The 25,995-nt window shown below is 53.0% G+C and overlaps 8 protein-coding genes across 8 annotated transcripts; 4 read left to right on the top strand and 4 right to left on the bottom strand.

Annotated features, from left to right (window-relative positions):
• Positions 1 to 3,810: 3,810 nt before the first annotated feature.
• D7B24_008473 (uncharacterized protein) lies at positions 3,811 to 4,614 on the bottom strand (the record flags this gene model as incomplete). The annotated part of the gene is made up of 3 exons (XM_028642560.1): positions 3,811 to 4,289; positions 4,343 to 4,476; positions 4,547 to 4,614. 3 exons carry the CDS (start codon positions 4,612 to 4,614, stop codon positions 3,811 to 3,813), a joined length of 681 nt encoding a protein of 226 aa, XP_028493675.1.
• Positions 4,615 to 6,355: 1,741 nt separating this feature from the next.
• D7B24_008472 (uncharacterized protein) lies at positions 6,356 to 7,867 on the top strand (the record flags this gene model as incomplete). The annotated part of the gene is made up of 3 exons (XM_028642559.1): positions 6,356 to 6,379; positions 6,428 to 6,507; positions 6,568 to 7,867. The coding sequence occupies 3 exons, from the start codon at positions 6,356 to 6,358 to the stop codon at positions 7,865 to 7,867; spliced, it is 1,404 nt and encodes a 467-aa protein (XP_028493674.1).
• Positions 7,868 to 8,341: 474 nt separating this feature from the next.
• Positions 8,342 to 9,725, bottom strand: STR3 (cystathionine beta-lyase; the record flags this gene model as incomplete). The annotated part of the gene is made up of 2 exons (XM_028642558.1): positions 8,342 to 8,407; positions 8,466 to 9,725. The coding sequence occupies 2 exons, from the start codon at positions 9,723 to 9,725 to the stop codon at positions 8,342 to 8,344; spliced, it is 1,326 nt and encodes a 441-aa protein (XP_028493673.1).
• A 652-nt stretch (positions 9,726 to 10,377) lies between these two features.
• On the bottom strand, positions 10,378 to 11,813 carry D7B24_008470 (uncharacterized protein; the record flags this gene model as incomplete). Its single annotated transcript, XM_028642557.1, has 4 exons — positions 10,378 to 10,921; positions 10,977 to 11,349; positions 11,412 to 11,697; positions 11,751 to 11,813. The coding sequence occupies 4 exons, from the start codon at positions 11,811 to 11,813 to the stop codon at positions 10,378 to 10,380; spliced, it is 1,266 nt and encodes a 421-aa protein (XP_028493672.1).
• Positions 11,814 to 12,913: 1,100 nt separating this feature from the next.
• D7B24_008469 (uncharacterized protein) lies at positions 12,914 to 13,954 on the top strand (the record flags this gene model as incomplete). Its single annotated transcript, XM_028642556.1, has 3 exons — positions 12,914 to 13,235; positions 13,286 to 13,678; positions 13,740 to 13,954. The coding sequence occupies 3 exons, from the start codon at positions 12,914 to 12,916 to the stop codon at positions 13,952 to 13,954; spliced, it is 930 nt and encodes a 309-aa protein (XP_028493671.1).
• An 811-nt stretch (positions 13,955 to 14,765) lies between these two features.
• MCD4 (Glycosyl phosphatidyl inositol anchor synthesis) lies at positions 14,766 to 17,950 on the top strand (the record flags this gene model as incomplete). The annotated part of the gene is made up of 5 exons (XM_028642555.1): positions 14,766 to 14,943; positions 14,999 to 16,554; positions 16,607 to 16,794; positions 16,852 to 16,999; positions 17,057 to 17,950. 5 exons carry the CDS (start codon positions 14,766 to 14,768, stop codon positions 17,948 to 17,950), a joined length of 2,964 nt encoding a protein of 987 aa, XP_028493670.1.
• A 2,089-nt stretch (positions 17,951 to 20,039) lies between these two features.
• On the top strand, positions 20,040 to 23,436 carry CTF1_2 (Transcriptional activator of fatty acid utilization; the record flags this gene model as incomplete). Its single annotated transcript, XM_028642554.1, has 3 exons — positions 20,040 to 20,201; positions 20,668 to 23,309; positions 23,364 to 23,436. 3 exons carry the CDS (start codon positions 20,040 to 20,042, stop codon positions 23,434 to 23,436), a joined length of 2,877 nt encoding a protein of 958 aa, XP_028493669.1.
• A 466-nt stretch (positions 23,437 to 23,902) lies between these two features.
• On the bottom strand, positions 23,903 to 25,849 carry D7B24_008466 (uncharacterized protein; the record flags this gene model as incomplete). The annotated part of the gene is made up of 1 exon (XM_028642553.1): positions 23,903 to 25,849. The coding sequence occupies one exon, from the start codon at positions 25,847 to 25,849 to the stop codon at positions 23,903 to 23,905; it is 1,947 nt and encodes a 648-aa protein (XP_028493668.1).
• Positions 25,850 to 25,995: the final 146 nt, after the last annotated feature.

The raw sequence follows: 25,995 nt of genomic DNA, 5'->3' as shown, positions 1-25,995 counted from the left end.
TGAATATCGAGCGGCACTGCGCAGCCCCTTCTCCGTTACCCTGATGGCGTTCATGACTGCTGTGCTGGGCATCACTCTACTATACGCTATCGTGGACTCCTCCTGGTCACGCCAGGTGGAGGAAAAGGGTTGTCGCATGTCATATATGCGGCCCTCATATGTACGTCTGCATGAATTCGATACAGAACATACCCGTTTCGCGACGAAGTACTCGCTGTACCTCTATCGGGAGCAGGGCATAGACACAAACAACAAGGTAATTCCTATTCCAGGACAGCCTTGTCGCATTTCACTTTCGTTCTTGCAGTCTGATCATTATATGTTTCTTAGCTTCGAGGCGCACCCGTTCTTTTCATACCCGGCAATGCCGGTAGCTATAAGCAGGTTCGACCTGTTGCCGCTGAGGCAGCCAATTACTTCCACGATGCTTTGCAACAAGATCCAGACACGACGGCCAGAGGCGTGCGCCCATTGGATTTCTTTACAGTCGATTTCAACGAAGACATTACGGCCTTCCATGGCCAGACTATGCTCGATCAGGCTGATTACTTGAATGAAGCCATACGGTTCATTTTGGCGCTTTACCAGGATCCTAGGATGACCTCGAGGGGCGTTGACTTGCCCGAGCCGACCTCGGTCTTGATACTTGGGCACTCTATGGGGGGCATAGTTGCTCGTACCATGCTTACCATGCCCAATTATCAGTCCAACTCAATCAACACCATCATCACCATGTCTGCTCCACACGCACGCGCTCCGGTTACTTTCGATGGCCAAATAGTCAGCATCTACAACGACATCAATAATTACTGGCGTCAAGCCTACGCCCAAAAATGGGCAAACGACAACCCCCTATGGCACGTAACCCTTGTGTCTATTGCTGGCGGCGGCTTGGACACCGTCGTACCTTCCGATTATGCCAATATTGAATCTCTTGTCCCGGAAACGAATGGCTTCACCGTCTTCACCACTGGAATACCTACTGTTTGGACTAGCATGGATCACCAAGCTATTCTCTGGTGCGATCAGTTCAGAAAAGTTCTCACGCGTGCGATCTTTGACGTTATCGATGCTCGTCGGCCATCACAGACTAAGCCGAGAGCTGAGAGGATGCGAATCTTCAAGAAACGCTTCCTGACCGGCATGGAAACGTCTGCAGAGAAGGCACTGTCTAACAATGAACCCACGACGCTTCTTACCGTTGGACACGATTTCCTCGCCAGCGCAGCACATGGAGAGCAGTTGGTACTCCGAGACTTGGGTGGAAAGCCGGAATTAGAGGCTCACTTGCTTCGCATACCATCTGACCGACTATCAAATGGCATACAATTCAACCTGCTCACGAACAGTCCTCTGGACTCCCCCAGCGAGCATGGTCATCTTGAGGTACTATTTTGCAGCCCCGCTGGCCACCAGTCCCTTCAAAGCTCGGAGCTTGTACACCTAAAGCTTGGACCGTTGAACGATCAGGTCGACGCTGTCAAATTGTTGTGCAAGAATGCGGCAGCCGACCAAATACTTCTGCCAGCATCCACCGATCTCACGGCTCAGCCATTTGTGTCCAAGACTGGCCAAGGGCATCTGCCATTTATCTTTCTACAGTATGACATGGAGGACATTGCTGAGTACCTCTATGTTGCTGTCATTGACAAAGCCGCCAAACCCACCAGTGCATTTGTTGTGGCCGACTTTAGCAGCGAAACTCAAGCCAAAAGAATACAGACCGTGGGCGCCGGGCGACTGGCAGCCCTTGGCCTGACAATGACACTGCCTGGGGATCGCCCGATGACTACTGAGGTCAAATTCCCAAATCTCAAGTCGAGCCTTGTCGCCCTTCATCTCGAAATCCATAGTCCAGCGTGCAGTAGCAAGCAGCTTCTGTTTTCGCCAATGATCAGACAATATCTTGCCCACCCTCACGAGTCAAGATTCTACGTCAACGCGCGAAGAGTAGACTTGAGCATGCATGGCGCTGCACCTTTTTTGCCGCCTCCCTTGACACCATCTTGCGCCAATGACCAAGGCCTCAGCCTTCAAATCTGGACTGACCCAACCTGCGAGTCTAGCCTTGAGATTCGGCTTACTGTGGACATCTTGGGCAGCTTGGGAAAGCTTGTCATTCGATATCGAACCGTCTTTGCTGCTTTCCCACTCCTTATAGTGTCTCTGGTGCTTCGGAAGCAATTTCGGGTCTATGACTCCACCGGCGTGTTTATCTCCTTCTCAGATAGCCTTGACAGCTGCCTGAAGCAATCTTTGCCATTAGTTTTGCTCTCGCTTACACTCCTCTCGTTATCATTGAGAGGATCCGAGACGTCCGCCACAGGCATATTGTGGGACACCTGGGATGCAAATGCTCCCACAACCGACTTCCACAGCAATGACCTATTGACTGGCACGCGGGACTCCTTTTTTTGGTTCCTAGTGCCTCTTATCGGTGTTGTATGCATTGGTGTGTGTGTGGCTATACACCTCGCCACCGTTGCTCTGACACACATACTCGGTTTGCTTTATGGGTACACCATGGCACGCCCACTTTGGCAAAGACAGGATGGTCGTCGTCGAGCGTCGACGTCAGCATTTGTTCCATCATCTCCTAGGCGGCGCATGATTACCACTGCTGTGCTTCTTTTCTTGGTGTCGACCTTCATACCCTACCAATTTGCATACCTGGTCGCGTGCCTGGTTCAACTATTCACCACGGTCCGCGCTCTCCGAATCACTAATGAAATCGGGTCTCCCGCAAGCCATGATTTCTACAATTACGCCCATTCGATCCTGCTTCTCATGCTATGGGTGCTACCGATCAATTTACCCATACTTGCCGTTTGGATACGCAACCTCGCAATTCATTGGCTCACCCCTTTCTCTTCGCACCACAACGTTCTTTCTATTATGCCTTTCATTCTCCTGGTCGAGAACTTGACAGCCGGCAAAATGGTGCCTCGGTTAGCTGGCAGGACAAAGCACTTAACAAGTATCTTCCTGTTCAGCACAGCTATTTATGCCGCCATTTACGGCATATCATATGCATACATGCTGCATTATCTGGTCAATCTTGTTGCTGTTTGGTTGGTCGTCATTCATTCGACATCGGATGGTTGGTCCCTCACTGGAGTGAACTCCTTGTTTGACATTCGCGAATCATTCGATGCAAAAGGCAGCAAGCGTCCGTAAAAGAGCACTCGGTATTCATGTCAACAAGCGGCGGGCGAATTCTTTGCGTTTGTTATTTATGGGCTGCAAGAGGTCACTCAGTACGCCTGTCTGGCTATGGACAGAGTCCTGCAAGGGCACAACTCGCTATTGTACTTTGGTTCTTTTGCTTTCTTTCTTTCTTTTGCGCTATCATTTCGGTTCTCGGGTCATGGAATGTATTGCCTTTCGAGCTCTATTCTGGTTGTACAGATAACTCAGAGATAATACTTGCAGGAACAGCGGCGGCGCTGGATGGTTTACAAGGGTAACAGGCATTAGTTCGGAGTTTTCGTGCATTTCACTTCAAAGGATCATACATAGCGACGAGCAAGAGGGACAGCTATGAGCAAGGTGCTGTCGGATTCGCAGTGATTAGCGCGTCACACTGAGTTTCAGAGGAGGTACTTGCCAGTTCTCTACACGACTGCGCAATAATGGAGCACTTGTTACGAAAACGGATAGAGTGAGAGGAAAGGAGCCCGGTGGGCGGATCTGGGAAGGAGTGGGACCAATACAACGCGTCAACAAATCCGGTTGATCGTGTGTGTAGATTCATGTCGATGCCGTCTATTTACGTCCACATATATGTACAGGTCTGGAAGGAAAACACATTCAGTCCTCCTGCTCCCCCTTATCCTCTTTGGCCCAGGTGACATGTTGATGGCGAATGACCCACAGCGTAGTAACAGTTCCTAATGCGCAGGCACCCAGTGTGACCAAGTAGGCGGCTTGGTAACACCCACGGCCGTCATGACAAATACGCTCTCCGCCAGGACCAATTACACTGTGTTGATCAAAAACAGACCCATAAAAGAGGTTGAAGACATTGCCCGAGATGACGGGCGAAAGTGTCATGAGACCCCAATTTTGACTGAGCCCATGAATGCCAAAGGTCTCAGCGACGATTGAAGGGAAGACACCGAACAGGATGCCGTACGCGAGGCCAGATAGACCGGATACAAAACCCAGTAAATGCGGATTCTCTATGCTCAATGCGCAAATTTGTGCCATGGAGAAGATCAGACTGGATATGACGAGACACCAGACGCGGCTGCCACGGAGCACCTTGACAATGATGTCGGAACCGACGCCTACAAGTATGAGCTCAAGGACCATCATTGTTCATGAAATTTATGCAACTCACCGCTAAGAAGACGTCCCGTAAAGCTGCAGATCGACAATATGGAGACATGCAGCTGTTGGTGAGTAATAAGAAAATTTTCGTCGACGGTGTCATCCCAGTGGCGCCACAGGGCATTAACAGTATGCCCAATGTTACTGTGGAATTTGTCAGCTATATTGGGAAAAGAGTGGTCGCCAACTGAGCTGCTGTATCAGGGGAACATACTTGATGGTCATCAGACCAATCCCGGTGAGAATACCCATGACACAGAATAATTGCCAAAAGTCGATCATGCGCAATAATTGCCAACCACGAATATCTATACGATGAGAACGATCCAAATCAACACTGCTCTGCACAACAACGTCTCCGGGCATTGATGATGCACTTGATACCAATGAAGAGGTCTCATCAGGTTCGGGGCCGTCAGTTGAGTCAGGCAGGCCATGTTCTTCATCGTGCCCATGAGTAGCTTCTGTACCTCGGACATTCCCACCATGAAACAGATCGACTGTGCCGCTAGGGCTACTTGTGCTAGGTGACGTACCGGGTTCGAAACGAGAAGTATTATGTGCGTGGTGCGTGGCTTGGTGCTTTGCCTCTTCCGATTCGGTCCTGTAAAGCTCTTGAGAGCCCAGTAGAGGATCTGGACGTGCGACTGGGCGGTATCCGGTAGGAGGTAGCACGCGAAGGAAGAAGAAACCGACAAACGGTAAACCAAATGTACCAATAGCGAGGGTGGCTAAGAAAGCACTTGTGTTTCCGGGGAAGAAAACACTCCCAAATAAGGAGAAGAAGAACGCACTGAGGCCAAAGGCGGCCAGAGGAAATGCTGTTGCGGTGCCACGGTGATGTGGCCAGTTGAGGGCAGAGGTCTTGACAGCCGCGGCGAAGGCCATGCAACCTCCGAGACCCGTGAGATACGAGAAAAAGCAAAGCAGGGGAACAGAACCAGCTGCATGATCGAAAGCCTGGTGCAATGGAAAATAGCCTGATGCCAGTAGTATAGCGCCGGCGATGACGGCAGGGCGTGGGCCTTTGGTATCGACGAAGATGCCTATGGGTACGCCGAGAGAGTACATTCCCAGGTTTCCAGAAAGACCTATCAAATTACTTTGCGTAGACGATAATTTGAGCCGGTCGGCGAATTGGGGAGCCCATGCTGAATAGACGTACTGAGAGAAGGTGAAGGTCAGCTCGAAGATAGGATAGAACGGGCAAGAGTTCCGGGTATTGAGCGCTCACATTGGTACCGCATGCAAGAGAAATAACCGTCGCTGCGATGCTAGCGACTATGCGAGCTTGATTGAGCTGCGCATGTTTTGAGTTGTTCGTCATGGTGTTGGTGAAGCGAAGTGCGGGTCGAACTATCGTGATGGAAGGTGCCAGGTCGGCTCGTTCAGGACATCATTCAATTAGCCGGGCCGGAAGAACGAGATTGAAAGTCGTCGCGAATTCGCGACGTAGTCATCTGTAAATGTTGTCTTGTCGACCTGCGAGAGACGAGAGCTACTGGCGTTCGGGTTTGGCATTAGCTCGGCGTGCGATGATAACCTGTAGTCGGCCACAATGAAGACAGCACGGGAAGAGATAACGCGCATCCCTCGGGTTGCTGTTATCTCGCTCCGGCTGCGGAGCCAGTGCAAGGTCCAACTGTCGCATCTGCCGTAGTCGGCTGAGTGAGAGGACGGCAGCTGACGTACCTACTTGTCTGTGTCATGCCGCATTGACGAAGGTGAGGTAAGACATCCTAGAATCACGTGGAGTCCTAACCCTGGTAACAACGAATAGGGATCGGGAGTCGTACCCCCCCAGAATCCACATGGAAGGATACCCAGTGATCAACGAGATGTGTCGAGCGGCCCAGCTGTCGTGACACAGCGACTGCGTCCTTCAGTCGCGACTTCGAGGCTTCCTGTCTGATACACCAACATACATTGTCCCAAATACACAAACACACATACACACACACCCCTTATTGCCACAAACTAGCAACGACTCTTGGTCATGGGGGCTTTGCTCTCTTTGCCGCTGATGGCGGTGCCCAGCATAGGCTCGGTATGTCGTTGTTACGTCGGGACGCCTCCGCCCTCTAACATGGCATAGGTTGTCACTTTCGCTGCCAGCTGTTGCGGCGCCGCGACATGCTCTGCTGTGTGCAGTGCGTGCGGTAAATGTGGCAACAGGTATGCCTCCAACACGCTCTCTCCAATGCGCAACGTACGCTGATTACCCTTCTCATTCAGCGTCGCCACCCGCATCGCCTACGCTCTCCTCCTCTTAGTCAACTCGATTCTCTCGTGGATCATGCTCACGCCTTGGGCCATCAAGAAACTCGAACACCTCACACTCGACTATGTTAAAATCGACTGTCCCACCGGCCAATGTTATGGTTGGCTAGCCATGCACCGCATCAATTTCGCTCTCGGTCTCTTCCATCTCATCTTTGCCGGCCTGCTCTTCAACATCACATCCTCCAAGAACCCACGCGCTGCTCTACAAAACGGATACTGGGGCCCTAAAGTCATCGCATGGCTGGCTCTCATTGTTCTCTCGTTCCTCATTCCTGATGAATTCTTTCAGGTCTGGGGCAATTACATCGCACTGTTTGCTGCTATGCTATTTCTCGTACTCGGCTTGATTCTACTTGTCGACCTCGCGCACAACTGGGCTGAATACTGCCTTGAGCAAATCGAAAACACCGAATCAAAGGTCTGGAGAACTGTCCTTATCGGTTCAACTCTGGGCATGTACGTTGCCTCCCTTGCTATGACTATTGTCATGTACATATTCTTCGCCAAGGGTGGCTGTGCAATGAACCAGGCTGCCATTACCATCAACCTTATTTTCTGGCTCGTCACTTCGTTCATCTCCGTCAATCCGACAGTACAGGAGTATAACCCCAAGGCTGGTCTCGCTCAAGCAGCGATGGTGGCAGTGTACTGCACATATCTGACCATGTCCGCTGTGTCTATGGAACCCGATGATAGACAATGCAACCCTCTGATCCGGGCCCAGGGAACCCGGACAACATCGATCGTCATAGGCGCAATCGTTACGATGCTTACCGTTGCTTATACTACTACGCGCGCTGCCACTCAGAGTCTTGGCATGGGGTCCAATGGCGCGATCCGGCTTCCCGAGGATGATGAGCACGATCTCGTTACACAGCAGCCTGGCGCTCGCCGCGAGATGCGTGCCGAGGCCCTGCGTCGCGCAGTTGAAGAAGGGAGTCTTCCAGCAGATGCCCTCCTATCTGACGACGAGAGCGATGCCGGCAACAAGTCACCTGGCGATGACGAGAGAACGCAGACGCAGTACAACTACAGCGTCTTTCACATCATCTTTTTCCTCGCTACTGCCTGGATCGCTACGTTACTTGCGATGAGCTTCGATCAGTCGAAGCAGGATGGCGATTTTGCTCCTGTTGGACGCACCTACTTTGCGAGCTGGATCAAGATCGTCAGCGCTTGGGTTTGCTACGCTTTGTATACCTGGACCCTTGTAGCCCCTGTCATTCTGCCCGATCGTTTCGATTTTTCGTAGAGGTTCTCTTGCTCTCCAAGAAAACGCATCTTTTAGGAGTTGTTGGGTTTCTTCTTTGTTGGGTGAGCAATAGTGTATAAGGCTTGTTTGCATGGTTATACGTTGATAATACAACTGTCCCATTTTGTAAGAACTGATCATATTTACGTCTACCAGCAAGGCCTGTATATCATCGACGATAGACGGCATGGTTGATTGTCACTCCTGCGTACTCATGTCACGATCCTGATCGGCTTTGGTGGGCCTTCAGTTTGAAATTTGAATTCTTACGACACAAATAAAGAAGGCATGGCATGCTGGCGTCGACTTCTATAATCAACATTTTCTCTCTCGACGCTCTTTGTTGGCTACCTGGCGAAAGCCGTTTCAGCTCCCACTGGCTGCCTGGAAAGCCAGCTCGTGAATCGTCCCTTGTCCAATCTCATACAGCACCCGGAATTCAATCTTTGTAATAACGCCATCTCTATGATCCATCTATGCCGCCACTGGATTTGCTTGGATCCCCTCCAGCGTCACAGTAACGGCTCCGGCCTGGACCAACTGGGTTCTGTTAGCTTGCTTACATTGCTTGGTCAATTGCCTGCAGTGAACAACTTACAGCGCGTGACAGATCATCGATGAGATCCTCGACATCTTCAATTCCGACACAGAGTCTGATGATGTCTTCGGGCATTTGTCGCTCTTTGCGGGTCTTGGCGTCAATGCTCGCGTGACTCATCTGGCAAGGCATACTGATCAAGCTGTTGACGCAGCCGAAGCTCACGCTGATACCCCACAGGCGAGCAGCCTCCACAATCCTTTCGGACAGTGAGGCGTCGCCTGTCTCAAAGGACAGCACTGCTCCGGCACCGCGAGCCATCGACCAATGCAGATCGTACTGAGGGTGAGATTTGAGGCCGGGATACCGCACACGAAAGCCATGATTCTCGAGAAACTCGGCAATCTGCTGCGCATTTGATTGCTGCTTCTCCATTCGGATAGCCAGGGTCTTGACACCTCTCATCAATAGGAAGGAGTCGTTGGGCGACAATCCACAACCACTGGCGTTGATGGTGAAGTATAATTTGTCGGCAACTGCGGCATCGTTGACACCAATGATGCCGGCCATGATATCGTGATGGCCCGACAAATACTTGGTGCCGGATTCGTAAACAATATCGGCGCCAAGATCCAGGGGGTTGCATAGCATGGGGGAGAGCATGGTGTTATCGACGACGACAAGCGCCTTATCATTGACTTCGTGTACCACCCTCGCGATCGAAGGTATGTCAATGACCTTGATCAGAGGGTTCGTCGGGGTCTCGAGGAGCACCATGGCCGTCTTGTCCGATACGACGTCGCGCACTGCATCGACAGTAGTGGTATTGACGTGGTGCACCACAATACCTTGGTTGGAGGATAAGTACGCAAGCAAGCGGTTGGTTCCACCGTACAGATCGTCGCCGGTGATGACTTCGTCGCCGGGCCTGAGAAGGCGGGTAATGACGTCCAGTGCACCCATACCCGAGCCAACAGCGAGGGCACGTGAGGCATTCATGATCTTAGCCATGTGGCGCTCAAGATGGGTCCGAGTGGGGTTGCCAGACCGAGTGTAGTCATACTCGCTGTTGCCGCCCCGGGCGGAAGACTGCTTGAAAGTGGCCGACTGATAGATGGGAATGCTGGAGGAGCCATACTGGTCATTGGTTTCTGTATACACAAGCTCTGTAGCCAGTGCGTAACGGCGACGACCGTTGCGAGGGCTGGATGGAGCAGGTGAAGGGGGCAGATCATGACCATCCAAGTCAAGACGCTTGGAGAGTTCGCTCGGCTTTGAGGGTCCACCGTTGCCGCCGCTGAAGCTCGATTGCGCGGCCATTGTGTACGAAATTTTCGGATTGGCGAGGAGGAGAGAATCGGTTCGAATTGCTCAAGCGTGTCGAAGAGAACAAGAGCGAGGAGTACTTTCTACCGCTGGTCTCGTGTCTTTTCCCGAGCCAGACTTGTCGCCGCAAGACAATTGAACTGCTCAGCAGATCAAATAGGTTCTCGCAGCACCGGCGTACTCGTACCCGAGTGTATTGGAAGTAATTCGGGTGGACGCTCAAGTATGTATAGCTCAGAGTTGACTGGGGACGTGATGTGCGATGTGTAAAGGTGGGAGATGGAAAGTGTGACGCCGATGCAGCTCCGAGAATGGGGATTCGGTTCAGTGGTCCCTCACCGGCTCTTGCCTGATTGACTCAGAGGCGATGCGTGCTTGGGGCCATGTAGTGTGTGAGCGATGCTGGTTGGCTGGTGGGAGGCGCGGGGAGCACGGAATCGTGGGGCACGTTGGGCCCCAGACATGACGTGATCACAGGCGCAGATGACTGGACAAGTGTCCCGGCCCGGTCTGGTGTACCATGTCCACCTATTTACTGAATGAAGGTTACATGTACTTGATTCGCAACACCAGTCCATGGTTGTATTTTTGTTACACCGCCCTGTGACCACAAGCGATGCAGTCATATCTTAACCATAAACTCCTTTCAACGATGCTTCTGTGTTTCCTCCTCTGAACCGTCCACATCTTCCACCATGTCCTCGTATTCTTGCGGCGATGGCCGCCAGGTATGCGTCTTCGCCGATTCCCTAGAGTGATTTTCCATGAGGATTTGACCCCCGCCGAGCCGTCCAAAGAAGTCTTCCGTGCGTACGCCTCGGAAATGCGCAGGGTTGACACTGGACGCTGCCCTACCACTGGCACGGTGCTCTCGCATGTATTCCCGAACTGGTGCCATGGCAGCGTCGCGGCAGGCCTCTTTAATGTCGCTCCCAGACAGACCGGCCGTGACATTGGCGAGGTAATCAATATCAAAATGCTCCGCATCCCTCTTGGTGTCCCGCAGGATGAGCTGAAGGATCCTTTGCCGTTGTTCTTTGCCGGGCAACGGCACGGAGAACTTTTTCGGCATCCTCCGCAGAATGGCTTCATCTATGTCCTGCATGCGATTGGTCGCGCCCAATACAACAATCTGCGCCGGCGTCCCGGACGCATTGGCAGACGTGAGACCGTCCCAGAGTGTCATAAACCTGCCAACAATGATAAGCAACCGCATCATTCACGCAAGAGTTGTGGAGGCCTTACTCGGCTTTGACCATGCCGCTCGCCTCGTGCTCTCCACTTCGGCGGGTGCCAAGAACAGCATCGATTTCATCGATAAAGATAATAGCCGGCTGCATCTTGCGTGCCAGGGAGAAGACTGCTCGCACAATCTTGTTCGAATCTCCATACCACTTCTCTGTCATGGTTGATATGTGCAGGTTGATAAAAGAAGCGCCACTCTCACGGGCAACAGCCTTGGCCAGCATAGTCTTGCCGCATCCCGGGCTTCCGTAGAATAACACACCAGATGGCGCCGAAAGGAGAGGAGCGGCGTGAGCGTACAAGTGAGGCATGGTCAGAGGATAGATAACCGACTCCTTGACCTCCTCAATGATGTCTTCTAGGCCTCCTATGTCTAGGTACCGTTAGCCCAGACGTCCTCGTCTTGTGATGTGTGATGCGCATCTAAGTTCTCACCATTGAAGCCGACGGGTATGTCTTCAGGAGCCACCATCTCCAATGCAACCATGTTCTCGTACTCATTGAGCACAAGATCTTCAGGCCTCGGTCCTCGTCGCTGCGTTTCATTGTCGCCGGGATTCTCTTCGACATCGTCGCCTCCATTGCGCTTTCCTTTCCTTAATCTCTCAAGATGCTCTTGCGCTCTTATTCTTGCTCTTTCATGTTTTTCTTTTTCAGGATCGGCCATAGTGGTTTCGAGTGATGATAGGAAGCTCCGACCTAGGTAAATGGCACCAGCCATCTTTGACGTGTCAGCAGAAACATGCGCGACGACAATCAGCCTCTCTAACTCACGGTGCCAAAGACGAGAAGAATATCCATGGCAAAGTCGCCAAGACCCTTTCTTCGATCGGCCATTTCCACGTGTTCGATAGAAGATCTTGAGTGTAGTTGGCCGAGGTTGACGCTTCTGGCGCAGCTTCAACGTCTGACAAAACGACGCATTCGAATGCAAGAGAACAAGCGGTGATGGGGAGGAGCTGGGAGATGCTCAACTTTCCCCGACTCGATGTAACGAGGAAGCCGCGTGGTACACTTTTAGCACATATATGTGACTTGCGAGTTGAATCCGTTCACGACACGATGCGAAGTGATTTCCGTCACGGGAATTAACAATCGGGCGGAATCACATCCGCGATGCAGGCTCTCCAATTTGGTGGGGCTGTCACATGGCGGTACCGAAGCGCGTCAAGGTCCATGCTAGTTCACATTGTAAACAGTTGATGCACTAAGCGGGGCCCTTGAGACCTTGTGTGTTGACATGATTCCCGAAAAGGCAACTCCCGTCATCATATGTTATCACAACAAATGACTGATTGCACTCTTCGATATTCTTCCTTCGCTCCTCTTCTCACGATAGCAATTCGGTTCCCAAGAGATTTCTTGTTTTCGAATGCGCTAGTTCATGAATGCGCTGGGCACTGGCTCCACTCACTACGCGAGCTCGATTCCTGATTTCAACAAACATAACATCACGTTGCAACCCCTCCTTGATGTCGCAAATGAAACGCCAGTCCAACATACTGGGTCTTCTGCGAGATTCTGACACTGATGAAATATCGGATTGTCTCATGAGCTTCGACTTGGTTCCCGCTGCCACTCAACAAAAAATGCCTACACCCAAGAAGATGCGCGGGAGACCAGCGGCGAACAAGGTGACGAAGCCGGCGCAAGCTTCATCTGGTCGTACGAGTAAGAGGGCAACAGCGATCGCGGAAATTGCTGCGCGAGAAGCCTTGTTAGAGAAAAGTACAAACCACATCGCCGAGAGGACTACGAGAGGCAGATCCGCACAAGGAGACATATCCGTGCACGCTGCAGGTTGCGACACTACGATTACAGAGAACAAGCCTGTGCTTGGTCGGCCAAGAGGCCGTCCCCCAAAGGCAAAGAATGCCTCTACCTCGAAGAAAGATGCGCCGCTTTCTCAGCTGGCAGAGATACCTGAGACGCAACAGATGGCCACCGTGGCTGTTGATGATATTGGGAACAAATTGGAGAAGAAGATCGAAAGCCCATTGATGGACCAGTCTCCCAAACAACCTCCACTGTCCCCGGCGCAATATTCCTCCAGGGCCCTCTCTCTGAGCCCTCGCAAGCAGTATCCCTCTTCTCCCAGTCGCGAGGCAAGCTCCGCACAACTGCGACGCCGCATAGGCGATCTCAACAACAAATGCGACAGTTTGGAGACCAAGTACTGCGATCTTCGGGAGCTTGTCGTCAAGGAAGCCGAGCGCAATTTTGATCGTCTACAAAAGCAGAGCGAAGAGCGCGCAAGAGGTGAGCATGGCCCTCTAGTAGGCGCAAAGTAATTGCTAACCTTGGCCAAGTCGCTAGTGCTCTCATATCCAGTCTGCAAGCGGACCTTGAAATACAACGAGGGCTTGCGAGAGAGGGTCGGATTGATAAGACCCGCCTGGACCAGTCAGAGGAAAGAGTAGTAGAGTTGAGCGCCTCGCTGGCCGAAGCTCGAAAAGAAATCAAGAATCTGTCTGCAAAACTATCCGCAAGCAGGACGGTTGATGCATCGACTGCCAGAGTTCCGGGCGGTGGCACAAAGGGCAATCACTCTTCAGCTGCACTTGTCGTTGGTCCAGATGCTGTTCAAGTGGCACAAATGAAAGATGACCTTTATGCTGACTTGACGGGCCTCATTGTGAGGAACGTCCGACGCGAGCCGATTGAAGATGTCTTTGACTGTCTTCAGACTGGAAGGAACGGTAGTAAGCAATATCCTAGCAAGGCTTGTGGGATCATTCAGCTGACATACTGTAACCGATGCAGCTCTTCATTTCAAGTTATGTGTCCAAAACGAGGTCGCCAGCGAAAGCTATGAGGAAGCACAATTCACGTACATGCCTCAACTTGACGAGAGCCGCGATCGAGAGCTTATCAATCTCCTTCCCGAGTTCCTGACGGATGAGATTACCTTTCCCCGCCCTCAAGCAGCAAAGTTTTACGCTCGAGTCTCTAAATCATTAATGGAACCTCCCGAGTAGGGTGCTTACAGTCAAAATCGATAGAATAGGGAGGGAGGAATTGGTCGACTGGAAGCAGCTGGTTGTCACGGAGTCTGGTTGATACCCCTTAGGAATTATCTTTCTGTAGTCTGACACGACACTTATGATGTCTTTGCCCTCTGATACACTGGGAAAATGCCATATGAATGAAATCGGCCTGGGTCAAAGGCCATACGCAGCCACAAGTCTGGGAGTGTCATCGATGACAGGCCCTCCGGGTGCAACCGTGTCAGGGACAACACGACAACATGCAACACCCTGATGGACAACGCAAATCAAACCCATGTCCCTTTTCGCCTAGCTCACAACATTCAGTAACAGGAGAAAAGCAGTAACGATGCTTACGGTTCAGCTGCGGCATTTACTCAAGACAGACAACATTGTGTCCATCCAAAAATCGACGTGGTACCCATCTTACCAACTTCATGGAGGTGAGCTACCTAGGTCATCGGGTGGCGGGACCCCACGCCCTGAGGAGGCCCCGCTAATGTAATGGGTGCAGCGCGCCGTGTCACGCCCTGAGCTTGCCAGTAAGGTGTCCTAGCGCGCCATTGAGGCAGGCACCAAATCTAGGGAAAGCTGTTCTTGTTTCCAGCATTTGTTAGCTATACCTCTCGCTCCTTCCCCCCGACAGTCGCGCATACCTCCAGTGATACACTCTTTCTCCCCTACTACACTGGTTCTGGCTTGGTCGACTAGTTTTTTCGTCATTCATTGGTTATGGCTGCCTTCTGAGCGAGCTTCTTCTGCATCTACCAATCCAACTAACAAGCCTCGTTTCCCATTCGCCATGACCGTCTTCTCCCGCGTTGGCTTCCTAGCCATCGCCGTGGTATTCCACTTGGTGTACATATACTCTATCTTTGACATCTACTTTGTCAGTCCCGTCGTTTCTGGTATGCGACTCATTGGGGTCCGCCAAACGCCAGATGTGAAGGCACCTGCCGACCGGTTGGTCCTCTTCGTTGGTTCGTTTGGTTTCGCTCGACCCAGAGGTCTGTCTCGCTGACTGTTTGGCCGCAGGAGATGGCTTACGTGCCGATAAAGCCTTCCAGTCCTTTCCAGATCCCTATCCGAAAACAGACGACGATCTCGTCCCTCGCCCCCTCGCCCCCTTTCTACGCTCCCGCGTCTTGGAACATGGCAGTTTCGGGGTTTCGCATACCCGGGTACCTACCGAGTCCCGACCAGGCCATGTTGCCCTCATCGCCGGACTATACGAGGATGTGTCGGCCGTCGCGACTGGCTGGAAATTGAACCCCGTCAATTTCGATAGCGTCTTCAACAGAAGTCGGCATACCTGGAGCTGGGGTAGCCCCGACATCTTACCCATGTTTCAACAAGGCGCCGTACCTGGACGTGTCGACTCTTTCACGTACGGCCATGAGTTCGAAGACTTTTCGTCTGATGCCATAGAGCTGGATCTTTGGGTGTTCGATCATGTCAAAGACTTTTTCAAGGAGGCACAGAGAAACGACACACTCAGTGCGGCTTTACGCCAGGACAAAGTCGTGTTCTTCCTACACCTTCTCGGTATAGACACCTCGGGACATGGATATCGCCCATACTCGAAAGAGTATTTGAACAATATTAAGGTTGTCGACAAAGGCGTCAGGGAAATTACTGAACTGATCCAAGCCTTCTACGATGATGATAGAACGGCCTTCGTTTTTACCGCCGATCACGGCATGAGCGACTGGGGAAGCCATGGCGATGGTCACCCTGACAATACGCGGACGCCATTGATTACCTGGGGTTCGGGTATTGCGACGCCGCGCTTGCACCCTGGAACGACTGCACCCGGCCATGATGAGTACTCATCAGACTGGAATATGGATCATGTCCAGCGTCATGATGTGTCTCAGGCTGATATTGCGGCCTTGATGGCCCACCTGATTGGCACCGAATTCCCGGTGAACTCGGTTGGCGAACTTCCCTTGCCCTACCTTTCCTCTAGTATTAAGGAGAAGGCACGAGCGTCTCTCATCAACGCGCGCGAGATTCTGGAGATGTACCGCGTCAAAGAGGAGCGCAAACGAACGCAGGAACTTCGTTACCGGCCGTTTGGTCCACTAAGTGGCGTAAACCAAGGCGTTGAACAGCGCGTGGCCGAGATCCAGAACCTTATCGATGCAGGTCGAGACGAGGAAGCGATTGAAGAGTCTGCAGCCTTGATCAAAGTCGGTTTAGACGGATTGCGATATCTCCAGACCTACGACTGGCTCTTCCTACGAACCTTGATCACACTTGGGTACCTGGGCTGGATAGCATTTGCCCTCACAGGCGTCATTGATTTGCACGTGTTGAATGGCTCGGAGCCTCCATCGAGAACAGCCTTGGGAACGCTCGCTAGCACGTCCTTGCTGGCCGTGCTTTATGCATCTTTTTTCATCTCCAGTTCTCCTTTCACTTATTACGCATACGCCTTCTTTCCCGTTGTGTTCTGGGAAGAAGTTTATGCTCGTCGTCGTAGCCTTGACCGAGGCCGACATGTTCTGCTTGGGCACATAGCCACTGGTGGCGGCATTGCGTCGTTTCTACTCAATGGAGTGGGTTACATTGGCGTCATTGTGTCCCTGGTGAGTGGTATACCCATTCAAATGAGAGCCAAGATGTTAACGAGAGCACAAGGCCCTGGGCTACATTCACCGCGAAGTTCTGACTGGCCTATACGTCCTCGGCAGCCTTTGGCCTGCAACATACGGCATCGGCTTTCTACAGCGGCACACCCTGCTTTCTCTACTTTGGTTTGTGTCATGCCTGGTCATGAGTATTTTTACGCTGCTTCCTGCGAACAAGGTTGAGAACACAGCCTTTGTGTAAGTTCATCGTGAAAGTTTAATGATTCCTAGCGTTCGTTATTGATGATGACACAGTGTACTTGGAGGCCTTGCAATGGCAGCAATTGGCTTGGCATATCTCGGATTCGAGGATCGACTTCTTGCCGCACCCTCGACAAAAGATCAGACAATACAAAGGACAGCGACGAACCTACCGATAGCCAGGGCATTGACAGGGGTTCAGGTCGGTCTTGTTCTGTTGGCAGTAATTGTCACACGCTCTAGTTCTCTCTCACTGCAGGCTCGGCAAGGTCTGCCGCTAGGCAACCAGATCACAGGCTGGATCGTCATGGGTATGTCGAAATGGCCAGTGCCTAGAACCATTACTAATTCAGTGCCAGTGGTGTCGATGCTCATGCCGCTCGCTCACAGACTACAGCCTAACAACAACTACATTCACCGGCTGATGGTAATGTTCCTGACATGCGCGCCGACCTTCGTCATCTTGACAATCTCGTATGAGGGATTGTTTTATGTAGCCTTCAGCACGCTCCTCGTCACGTGGGTCAGCCTTGAGCATCACGCACATGTTTCCGAGCGTCTTCGACAGAGGGGCCTGCATACGACGAAAGGCAGAGAGAACAGCTCACCTCAGTCGAAAGTTGAGGATTATCGACCACTCAGGCTTCCAGATGCCCGCGTGGCTCTCTTCTTCTTCGTTCTATTACAGTCGGCATTCTTCAGCACGGGCAACGTAGCTTCCGTGTCGTCTTTCAGCCTGGAAAGTGTGAATCGGTTGATGCCGGTATTCGACCCCCTTTGGCAGGGCATCCTGCTTATTGTCAAATTAATGGTTCCTTTCGCGCTCATATCCGCCAACCTTGGCATTCTGAATGTGAGGCTGGGGGTGGCGCCGTCAGCATTGTTTATGCTGGTCATGGGAATTAGTGATATTCTCACCCTCTACTTCTTCTGGGTTGTCAAAGACGAGGGGTCATGGCTAGAGATCGGCTCAACAATCAGCCATTTCGTCATCGCCAGTCTGTTGTGTGTGTTTGTAGCGCTACTGGAAGGTGTCAGTGGGCGTTTCATTGCGGGCATTGAGGTGGATGGTCACGACCTGGTCGACGAGGCTTTCGCAAGAAAGAAAGAGGTGGGCGCCAACGGTGGAGAGATCACCAACAAACGCCCATGATGAGCTACTAGGGTTTGATCGACCAGCGAGAGGATACACGGAACTAATCCCAATCCATCAGCCCATGCCGGCGATGTCAACAATACCAGGCACGGGAACGTACGGAGGATTTAAGCGGCATGATTGAGGAGTAATGAGAACGGATCGGATACCGGAGCACATGTCAAATTCCTCCCACCACACAATCACGTCGGCTGATGATACGGTGAGGCTTGGGAAAGTCCCACCGTTCTTGGCTGTGCACAGATTTGGTAGGCATGTGACAGGTTTTATGTACAGGACCGGGGTGCTCCTGAATCCTGAAAGGGTAATAGATGCGGGTGACCGTAGCAGGATCCTCAATACTGGGTGTCGTAGGCACGCAGGCGCCGGCTCGTCTGCATTTGGACCGACTTGCTTCAGGTACCTACCTACCTGAAGGACATTACCGTGTGCCAGTGCGATGGGTGTTCTGCTGCCAGGTACTGTCAGAGCCATGACTGACATTTGCACCTCCTTGTGAGGTGCCTTAGAAAGACGCAGTTTGTTCGGAATAATTATGCATTAACGTTCTGTATCGTTTGGTTTGCTTCAACATGAGCAGCATGTCGAAACCCGCTGAACCATAGGTTGATGAACCAGCCGGAACCACGCAAAGAACCGAGGTGACTGAGGCTTCGGGGAGTGAAGGCTCGAACTCACATGCATGGGATGGAGTGTACGTTCTACGTATGGCTCAGGATGCACACACACGTGCTGTTTTCAAAGTTAATACTCTCAATCATGGCTTAATCTTGATGTTTGATTTCGGAATACATAGTTTCACGATTGCCGACTACAAAGCAGTAAGACTACAAAGTCGCTCTCGAGAGTCTCGACGAGGGCGGAAAGGGGGCCAGGGTAGAGTGTTGGATTCTACGTTGTGTGGCCGATTCAAGTTTGAAGCTTGTGAAACCACAGGAACGCAAGGCAGACACAGGATCTGTACTGCATCTGTAGCCGTCTGTAGGCTCAACCGAAGATGAACAATTGTAATACAGAAATTGAGCAGCTTTGCCCTGGGATCTAGTCGAGATGATTGGACATCAAGAGAGCTTGTGCTAATTGATGCCTACCTATTCACACCCAGGTGCCTAGGTTAGATAGGTAATTACCTAGGTACCTAAATAGGGGTAAGTAGGTCCTTCGGACAGGACACTATGGCGCTTGAAGCTAGACAGTGCTAGGTGCCCAGTACGGTCCCGGTGGGAGGGGGACACTCCTCCTTGTGCTAACGCACCTACCTACCTAGGTACCTTATGACGACAAGGTAGGCACCTACGCGTACTCTGACTAGGCATCTAGGTAGGTACCCTATCTATCTATCCACTGGGCGCCCCCTGATTACTAACATGGGTATCATGCAGAGAGAGGTGGGATGAAGTACCTGGGGTTTACAGGTAAAGCAACTAGATAATAAGTACCTCCCCGCTTGGTATGACCACGCACCCACCACCTGGTAATGGACAGAGGCCAAGCCTCTTCCCAGGAGAAGTCGGAAGACACCAGGGCACCCTAAAGCAGGCTATGCAGATCGCCCGGCCCCTAAGGTGCTGCCTCAGGGCAAGCCCCTCCCTTCGTGCCTACGTACCTAGTCGGTTATGCCCGCCTTGCTGACCTCCGTACCTGACCTTACCATTCCTACCTACCTACCTTGCCTACCTTCCTAGGTACTTACCTATACATCCTGTCTACTACAGACACTTGGCATGAGAGGGAATACAGAGAAAGCCTGATCAACGAGGATCTGTCCTTGACATCGACATAGGCAAACAATCCTTGATCTCAAAGGGTAACCGATACCTGGGATATCTCATTGTACATTTTCGTCCATCCTTGACTCCAAGGGTGTTCCAACACGACTGACGATTGAGTTGTAAGCGGTCTAGGCCCCATACTGTCCACTGTACTGTCGCCCAGTGCGAGCGCATCGACCCCCCGCAGGCCGCCCGACCCATCCGTCGCATGTGAGAGTAAAAGAGGGCAAACAGGCCAGACGCGCAGCAGCTAAGAGAGAACCAGACTGGAAGCCACACGGCGAGATCCCAGTGACCAACCTACAATACAATCCATGGACGTCGACATGTCCTCGTCGGACGCCCCGGCGGCGCACCCGCAACAGCAGCAACAGCATCAGAATCAAACAGAGCCACCGAGCTCCAACTCGCCATCGCAATCAGAGACGTCCAACCAGCCGCCCAACAGTGCTGCGGCCATCAATGCCGCCGCGCAGGTGAGCTTTAGGAGGTTCGCATCCCACACCCCTCCCTCCTCCCCATCGCCGCCTGTGAAAGATGCTGTCACGGTCGCACAGTTGTGCGGAACGAGGCGAATTCGCGATGTAAAGACGACCGTTAGCTGACCATGACTGTTCTGTGTGAAGGCAACGTGCTTCAAGAGCATGCGAGGTACGTGGAGTCTCTCGCATCCTTTCCCCGCCCTTAGTTGCGCGCGCGTGTTTGAGCCGAGGCATCTATCTCGCAGGAAATTCGCACCCGCTCTCATCAACGTCCTCCCAAAAGCGCGACCCCCCGCCGATGGTCCTGGCCTTGACCATATGATTCTGAATGCTACTGGTTGCGCTTTTGCTTTTCGATTCGTGTGCTGACCGATTATGCGCCTAGACTTGTCATGCGAGAAAGGTATTGCATTTTCCCAATGATGGCTTTCTCGCATTCTTGGCTGATCTTGGACCGTAGGTTCGATGCGATGCCGCGAGCCTCGGTGTGCCATGCACCAACTGCGTGGCCTTCCAGATCGAGTGTCGCATCCCCAACCCCAAAAGGAAGAAGCCGCAGAGTTCAAGCGGGAACAGAGACTCGGACAGCGAGAAGGGTGAAGTAACGCCTTCCATCCCTCCTCCCACCACCCTGTCCGATGAGCCTTCACCAAGGCCCACTGCAAACACTGGCCCGACGACCTATGCGCCGCGTACTCCGACAGTTTACCATTCGACCGATGGCACCCCGCCCATATCATACACTGAGTCGCAGGCCAGAAAAGAGGAGGTCGATAATGGCACCTACGTGAACCTGGTCATGAAGCCCAAGTTCACTCGCGCCCCCATCACCGACGCGGGCCGCGTCGCCTACCTAGGCGAATCGTCCAACCTCGCCCTCCTCGTTCACGACCGGCAAGGCTCATCTGATGTTGTTCATTATCCCTTGCCCGAGAACGTGCGAGGCTCCCGAGCCAGGCTGACGGAGCTCGACAATGTCGAGATCGATATCCTGCACCAACGAGGTGCCTTTCTTTTGCCACCACGAACCCTATGCGATGAGCTCATCGACTCGTACTTCAAATGGGTTCATCCCATCGTCCCCGTTATAAACCGCACCCGCTTCATGCGGCAGTACCGCGACCCCAAGAATCCGCCTTCTCTGCTGCTGCTGCAAGCAGTCTTGCTGGCCGGCTCGCGTGTATGCACTAATCCACAGCTGATGGACGCCAACGGCTCGACCACGCCTGCTGCTCTTACATTCTACAAAAGAGCGAAAGCCCTGTATGATGCCAATTACGAAGATGACAGGGTTACCATTGTGCAGTCATTGCTGCTGATGGGTTGGTACTGGGAGGGGCCAGAAGATGTGACCAAAAATGTCTTTTACTGGAGCCGTGTTGCCACTATTGTCGCCCAAGGATCCGGCATGCATCGCAGCGTCGAGCAGTCCCAGCTAAGCCGTTCAGACAAGAGGCTGTGGAAGCGCATTTGGTGGACACTGTTCACTCGTGACCGCTCTGTTGCCGTGGCGTTGGGGCGCCCTGTCCATATCAATCTGGACGATTCGGATGTGGAGATGTTGACCGAGGACGACTTTATCGAGGACGAAGCCGATCGCTCAAGTGAATACCCTCCGGATCCAATTCACGTGCAGTTTTTTATGCAATACGTCAAGCTATGCGAGATTATGGGCCTGGTTCTCTCTCAGCAGTACTCAGTGGCTTCAAAGGGACGGCAACGCAACGCCATCGACCTCACCCACAGCGACATGGCCTTGGCAGATTGGCTACAGAACTGCCCAAAGCTTGTGTACTGGGAGGTTGCGCGACATCACTTTTGGTCGGCGCTTTTGCACTCGAACTACTACACAACCCTATGCCTCCTTCACAGAGCTCACATGCCACCCAACGGCGTGGCTACTCGGTTTCCCGACGACTCGCCATATCCGTCCCGGAACATTGCCTTCCAAGCAGCCGCGATGATTACTTCCATTATCGAGAACCTGGCAGCTCATAAGGAGTTGCGCTACTGTCCAGCATTTGTGGTCTACAGCCTTTTCTCGGCGCTCATCATGCATGTTTATCAGATGCGATCGCCGGTTCCGTCCATCCAGCAGGTGACCCAAGACAGACTCCGCACATGCATGCAGGCCCTCAAGGAAGTATCACGCGTCTGGCTCGTGGGGAAGATGGTTTACACACTCTTCGAGTCAATCATTGGGAACAAGGTACTCGAGGAGCGTCTCCAGAAAGCAGCAGGGAAAAGACATCGCAAAGCGCACTCAACGCTGGCCCAGCTAGAGCAGCACCAGCACCAGCAGCACCAGCAACAACAACAACAGCACCAGCAACAGCAGCAACAGCAACAGCAACAGCAGCAACAACCACAACGGACAAACTCCGACATGTCTAAACGGAAGTACGATGACATGGCAATCGATTTCAGTGTCAACACTCCAACGCCTCAGGAATCGTATGAGCGGTCGCGGCCACAAACACCCAGTCTAATATCGAAGAATGAAGGACAGAGCAACAACGTGGCGATGGCGCCACCGCTGGCTTCACCTGGCCACAGGCAGAATCCTGACACATTTATGGGCGGGACGTCGTCACGGCCTCATACAAGACCTGCGACGCCCTTCAACCCATCCTTTTCGGTTCCCGCCACGCCACCAGATCTGTATCTGGTGACACGCAACTCGCCCAACATCTCTCAGTCGCTGTGGGAAAATTTCCAGCCTGACCAACTGTTTCCTGATAGTGCTGGGATGCCAGCAATGCCACAAATGTCACCTCCTCAGAACCACCAAGGCGTCGATCCCAATATCATGGCTCAATTTGGCAACACTCACGCGCAACAGGGAAACATGCCCCATCAAGGACAGTCGACCCAGGGAGCCTTTGCTCCATCGCGTTCATCGAACGAACCAGGGCTGGCTGGAAGCCCACTTCAGCAGAACATGATGCATTCCAACATGACTTCTTTTCCACAAGGACCTGGTAGCCTATGGCAGCCAAACTTTGACGGTCTCGTGCCGGATGGACAAAGCCCTAGTGACAGCTGGAGTACAGGCTCTGCCCAAGGTCAGGCAGTACCGAACACCCTGAATGTCGAAGATTGGTGAGCTGCTCGTCTTCTTTCCCTAGATACGTGAACTGACTAGTGGCACTTTAGGTTCCAGTTCTTTGGCATCAATAACGGCGATCTGGCATCATTGAACATTGATCTCAACCAAAATCAAACGTAGGTGTGATGCAGCCCGCCTTGCCTTCGTCACCGGCTATTTATGAAGTGAAGAGATGTCATGTTCGTCACGCAAAGCAGCTATCATTGCATTGGAACGGGAGAGTGTGGTCTCGTAGGGTTTGCACGCTGTGCTGAACAAATGGCATGAGGGAAGAGAAGAGCGGGTTGCCTGAACATTGCTTACAAGTTACGTTAAAAACTCGTCAGGTGTTCAGTAGCTCCCAAAGGCCCCTGGCATTCGCGTAGTGATCAGTACCAAGGCGTTGCGAAAGCCTTGTTGTGACTCAACAAACGAAGAATAATGGACTACCCAAAACCGACTTAATCATGCTGCGCTCAACGCCTTCAATGCTAGATAATGAACATACACCTTGGGCGCGCGGTCTAACGCCTGACCTTCGATTGGTCCCCAACTGTAGTCGCGTTTCTTTCCCAATGCAGGGCCAAATCGTGCCTCAATCTACATCCTAACCATTGTATGCGTGCGCGACGCGCCCCCTGACTGTGGCGCCAGGCGCAAGACTCGTCGCCTCCTCTGAGCTGACCGCTTCGGAGCCTACCGGGTCAGTTGTGCTAGGGCCCGGCCCCCCTGGGCCGAGTAACCTGCCATCCTCGCTAGTAGCATCCGCCAACTCTATGAGGTCCAAATCGTCAAGCTGCCGGTTCCCTCGTGGCCTTCCCGCGCCAGGCGTACTCGCGCTCGGACGCCTCGTAAATGCACCACGAAGCCAGGTCTCAACTTGTGCGGCAGCGCGGTCAAGTCCTGACCCCTGCTTTGATGCTGTCGTCAGGTCCTGGCCTTCGTCAAAAGGGCTCTCGACAATGACCGAAGAGTCGTACTGCTCCTGCTGCTTCCCGAATCCGATACGTGCCGTCTCGGAGCCCATGACGGATATGGACGGAAGATGCTCATCAATAGCGATGGCAGGGATGTGCTTCTTGGCCCAGGCGTTGAAGTAGTCGTTCTCCGGACCTGGCGCGCGTGCGTTTTTGCCCATGGAGCCGACACCGCCAGGTCGGCGCATCCACGACGGACGACTGTCGGTGCCGGTGCTGCCGCCGCGGCTTCTGGCAGAGGTTGACGTCGAGCGGCCGGGCGTTGTTGGCAGGACGGGTCGGTTACTGAGTGCACTCAGCCTTCTTGACGACAATGTACTATCACATCCGGGGCTGTCCTCGTATGTCTCCATGACTGCTGAAGCGTCGAGAGACTGCCTCGGCGTTGTCATTGTGGAAGCTGTGTGTAGGCTCTTCTTGCGCCGCGGAGGGAAGTAGCCGATGGTTTTTCGGGACACTCTAGCGATTTCGACGGGTTGAGGAAAGGAATCCAGAGAAACCCACCGGACGTGAGTCCACAATGGCTCGCCCGGGTCTTCTGGTTTGGCCAAGTCGACTGGCGTTTGAGTCTTCGGTAGACTGAAAAAGTCAACTTGCTGGTGCGCCTCCTCTGAGGACATGTTGCCACGCGTATGGCTACTGCCTACCACCTCGGCGCCAATTTTCGCGTCAGGGGTAGGAGCCAAGAAGTCTACACCCTGGTGGAGGCGCGATGGCGGTTCGGAAGGCCTCCCCCTGATCTCGCAAGCGTCCACTGGCAGCGCCAGCCACCGGCGCATCTGTACGTCCCTAGACCACAGTCCATTCGTCCTCCTCAATGCATCCTCACGGCACCGGTAGCGGAGGACAATTCCGGCATATGTGTCACTTGGCTGCACATGGTGAATATACACCAGCTGGTCCATCGGCGGTTCCTCTTGGTGCGTCTCTGCCCCAAATTCGTCCGAAGTCCTCCTCTTGTACTTCCCAGCGACATCCAAGCCGCCGTTCACTCCTTCATGGCTTTCCAGTATCGCGGCTGTTCTCACAGCCTTCAGTGCTGCCTGTCTTTGCGCCAGTGATCCGGCGGCGATGTCCTGAGCACTTGGCCGCGCATCCGACAGAGGCTGTGGTCCCCAAGTGTTGGATAGTTGCCTACTTCTGCCAGCATGTCCCTTTTGATTGGATCCCTGTCTGCCATTGGACTGAGGGGGCCCAGTTTCGCCTGTGATCAGTGAAGAGGCGAAGCCCTGGAGCGACGTCCAGCTCTGCGTCAGGGAGCTTTCTAACAAGCCAAGGGCGTTATGGTTGCGGGCCTTGGGTCCTCTATTGTCTGGCGGGTTGCTGGTAGACCGATGGTCACTGCTGATGCCAGGGCGGCTGAAGGGCAGCGGGCTCGGGTTGCGACTCGACAGGGTGTTGAAGGACGAGAAGAGCGACGAGGAGCTCTTGGCAGTCGACAAAATGCCGTCCGTGTTGTCGTCAGTGCTGATAAGGCGGCGGTTTCGAGGACGCACAGCGGTCGTGTCGGCATCATGACCAGTTGGTAGGAGAGCTGATGAGCCGAGGCGCGACGGCGCCCGGCGAGATTCTGCCATGGCTCGACGCCGCAGACAATGACGTTCGCGTCCGGGACGTTGGAAAACGGGACAAGACTCAACAAGCGTCCTGAAGCATTGGCCACATTTGTCGCTGCATCGGAATGGGTGTCGTTGACGATGGCTCCGGTGGCGCCTCGGGGTTG

This window comes from Verticillium nonalfalfae (genome assembly GCF_003724135.2).
Source record: "Verticillium nonalfalfae strain VnAa140/NRRL 66861 chromosome Unknown scaffold_76, whole genome shotgun sequence".
Classification (NCBI taxonomy): Eukaryota; Fungi; Ascomycota; class Sordariomycetes; order Glomerellales; family Plectosphaerellaceae; genus Verticillium; species Verticillium nonalfalfae.
Note: the sequence above shows the minus strand (reverse complement) of the source record. Positions and strands in the feature narration are given on the sequence as shown.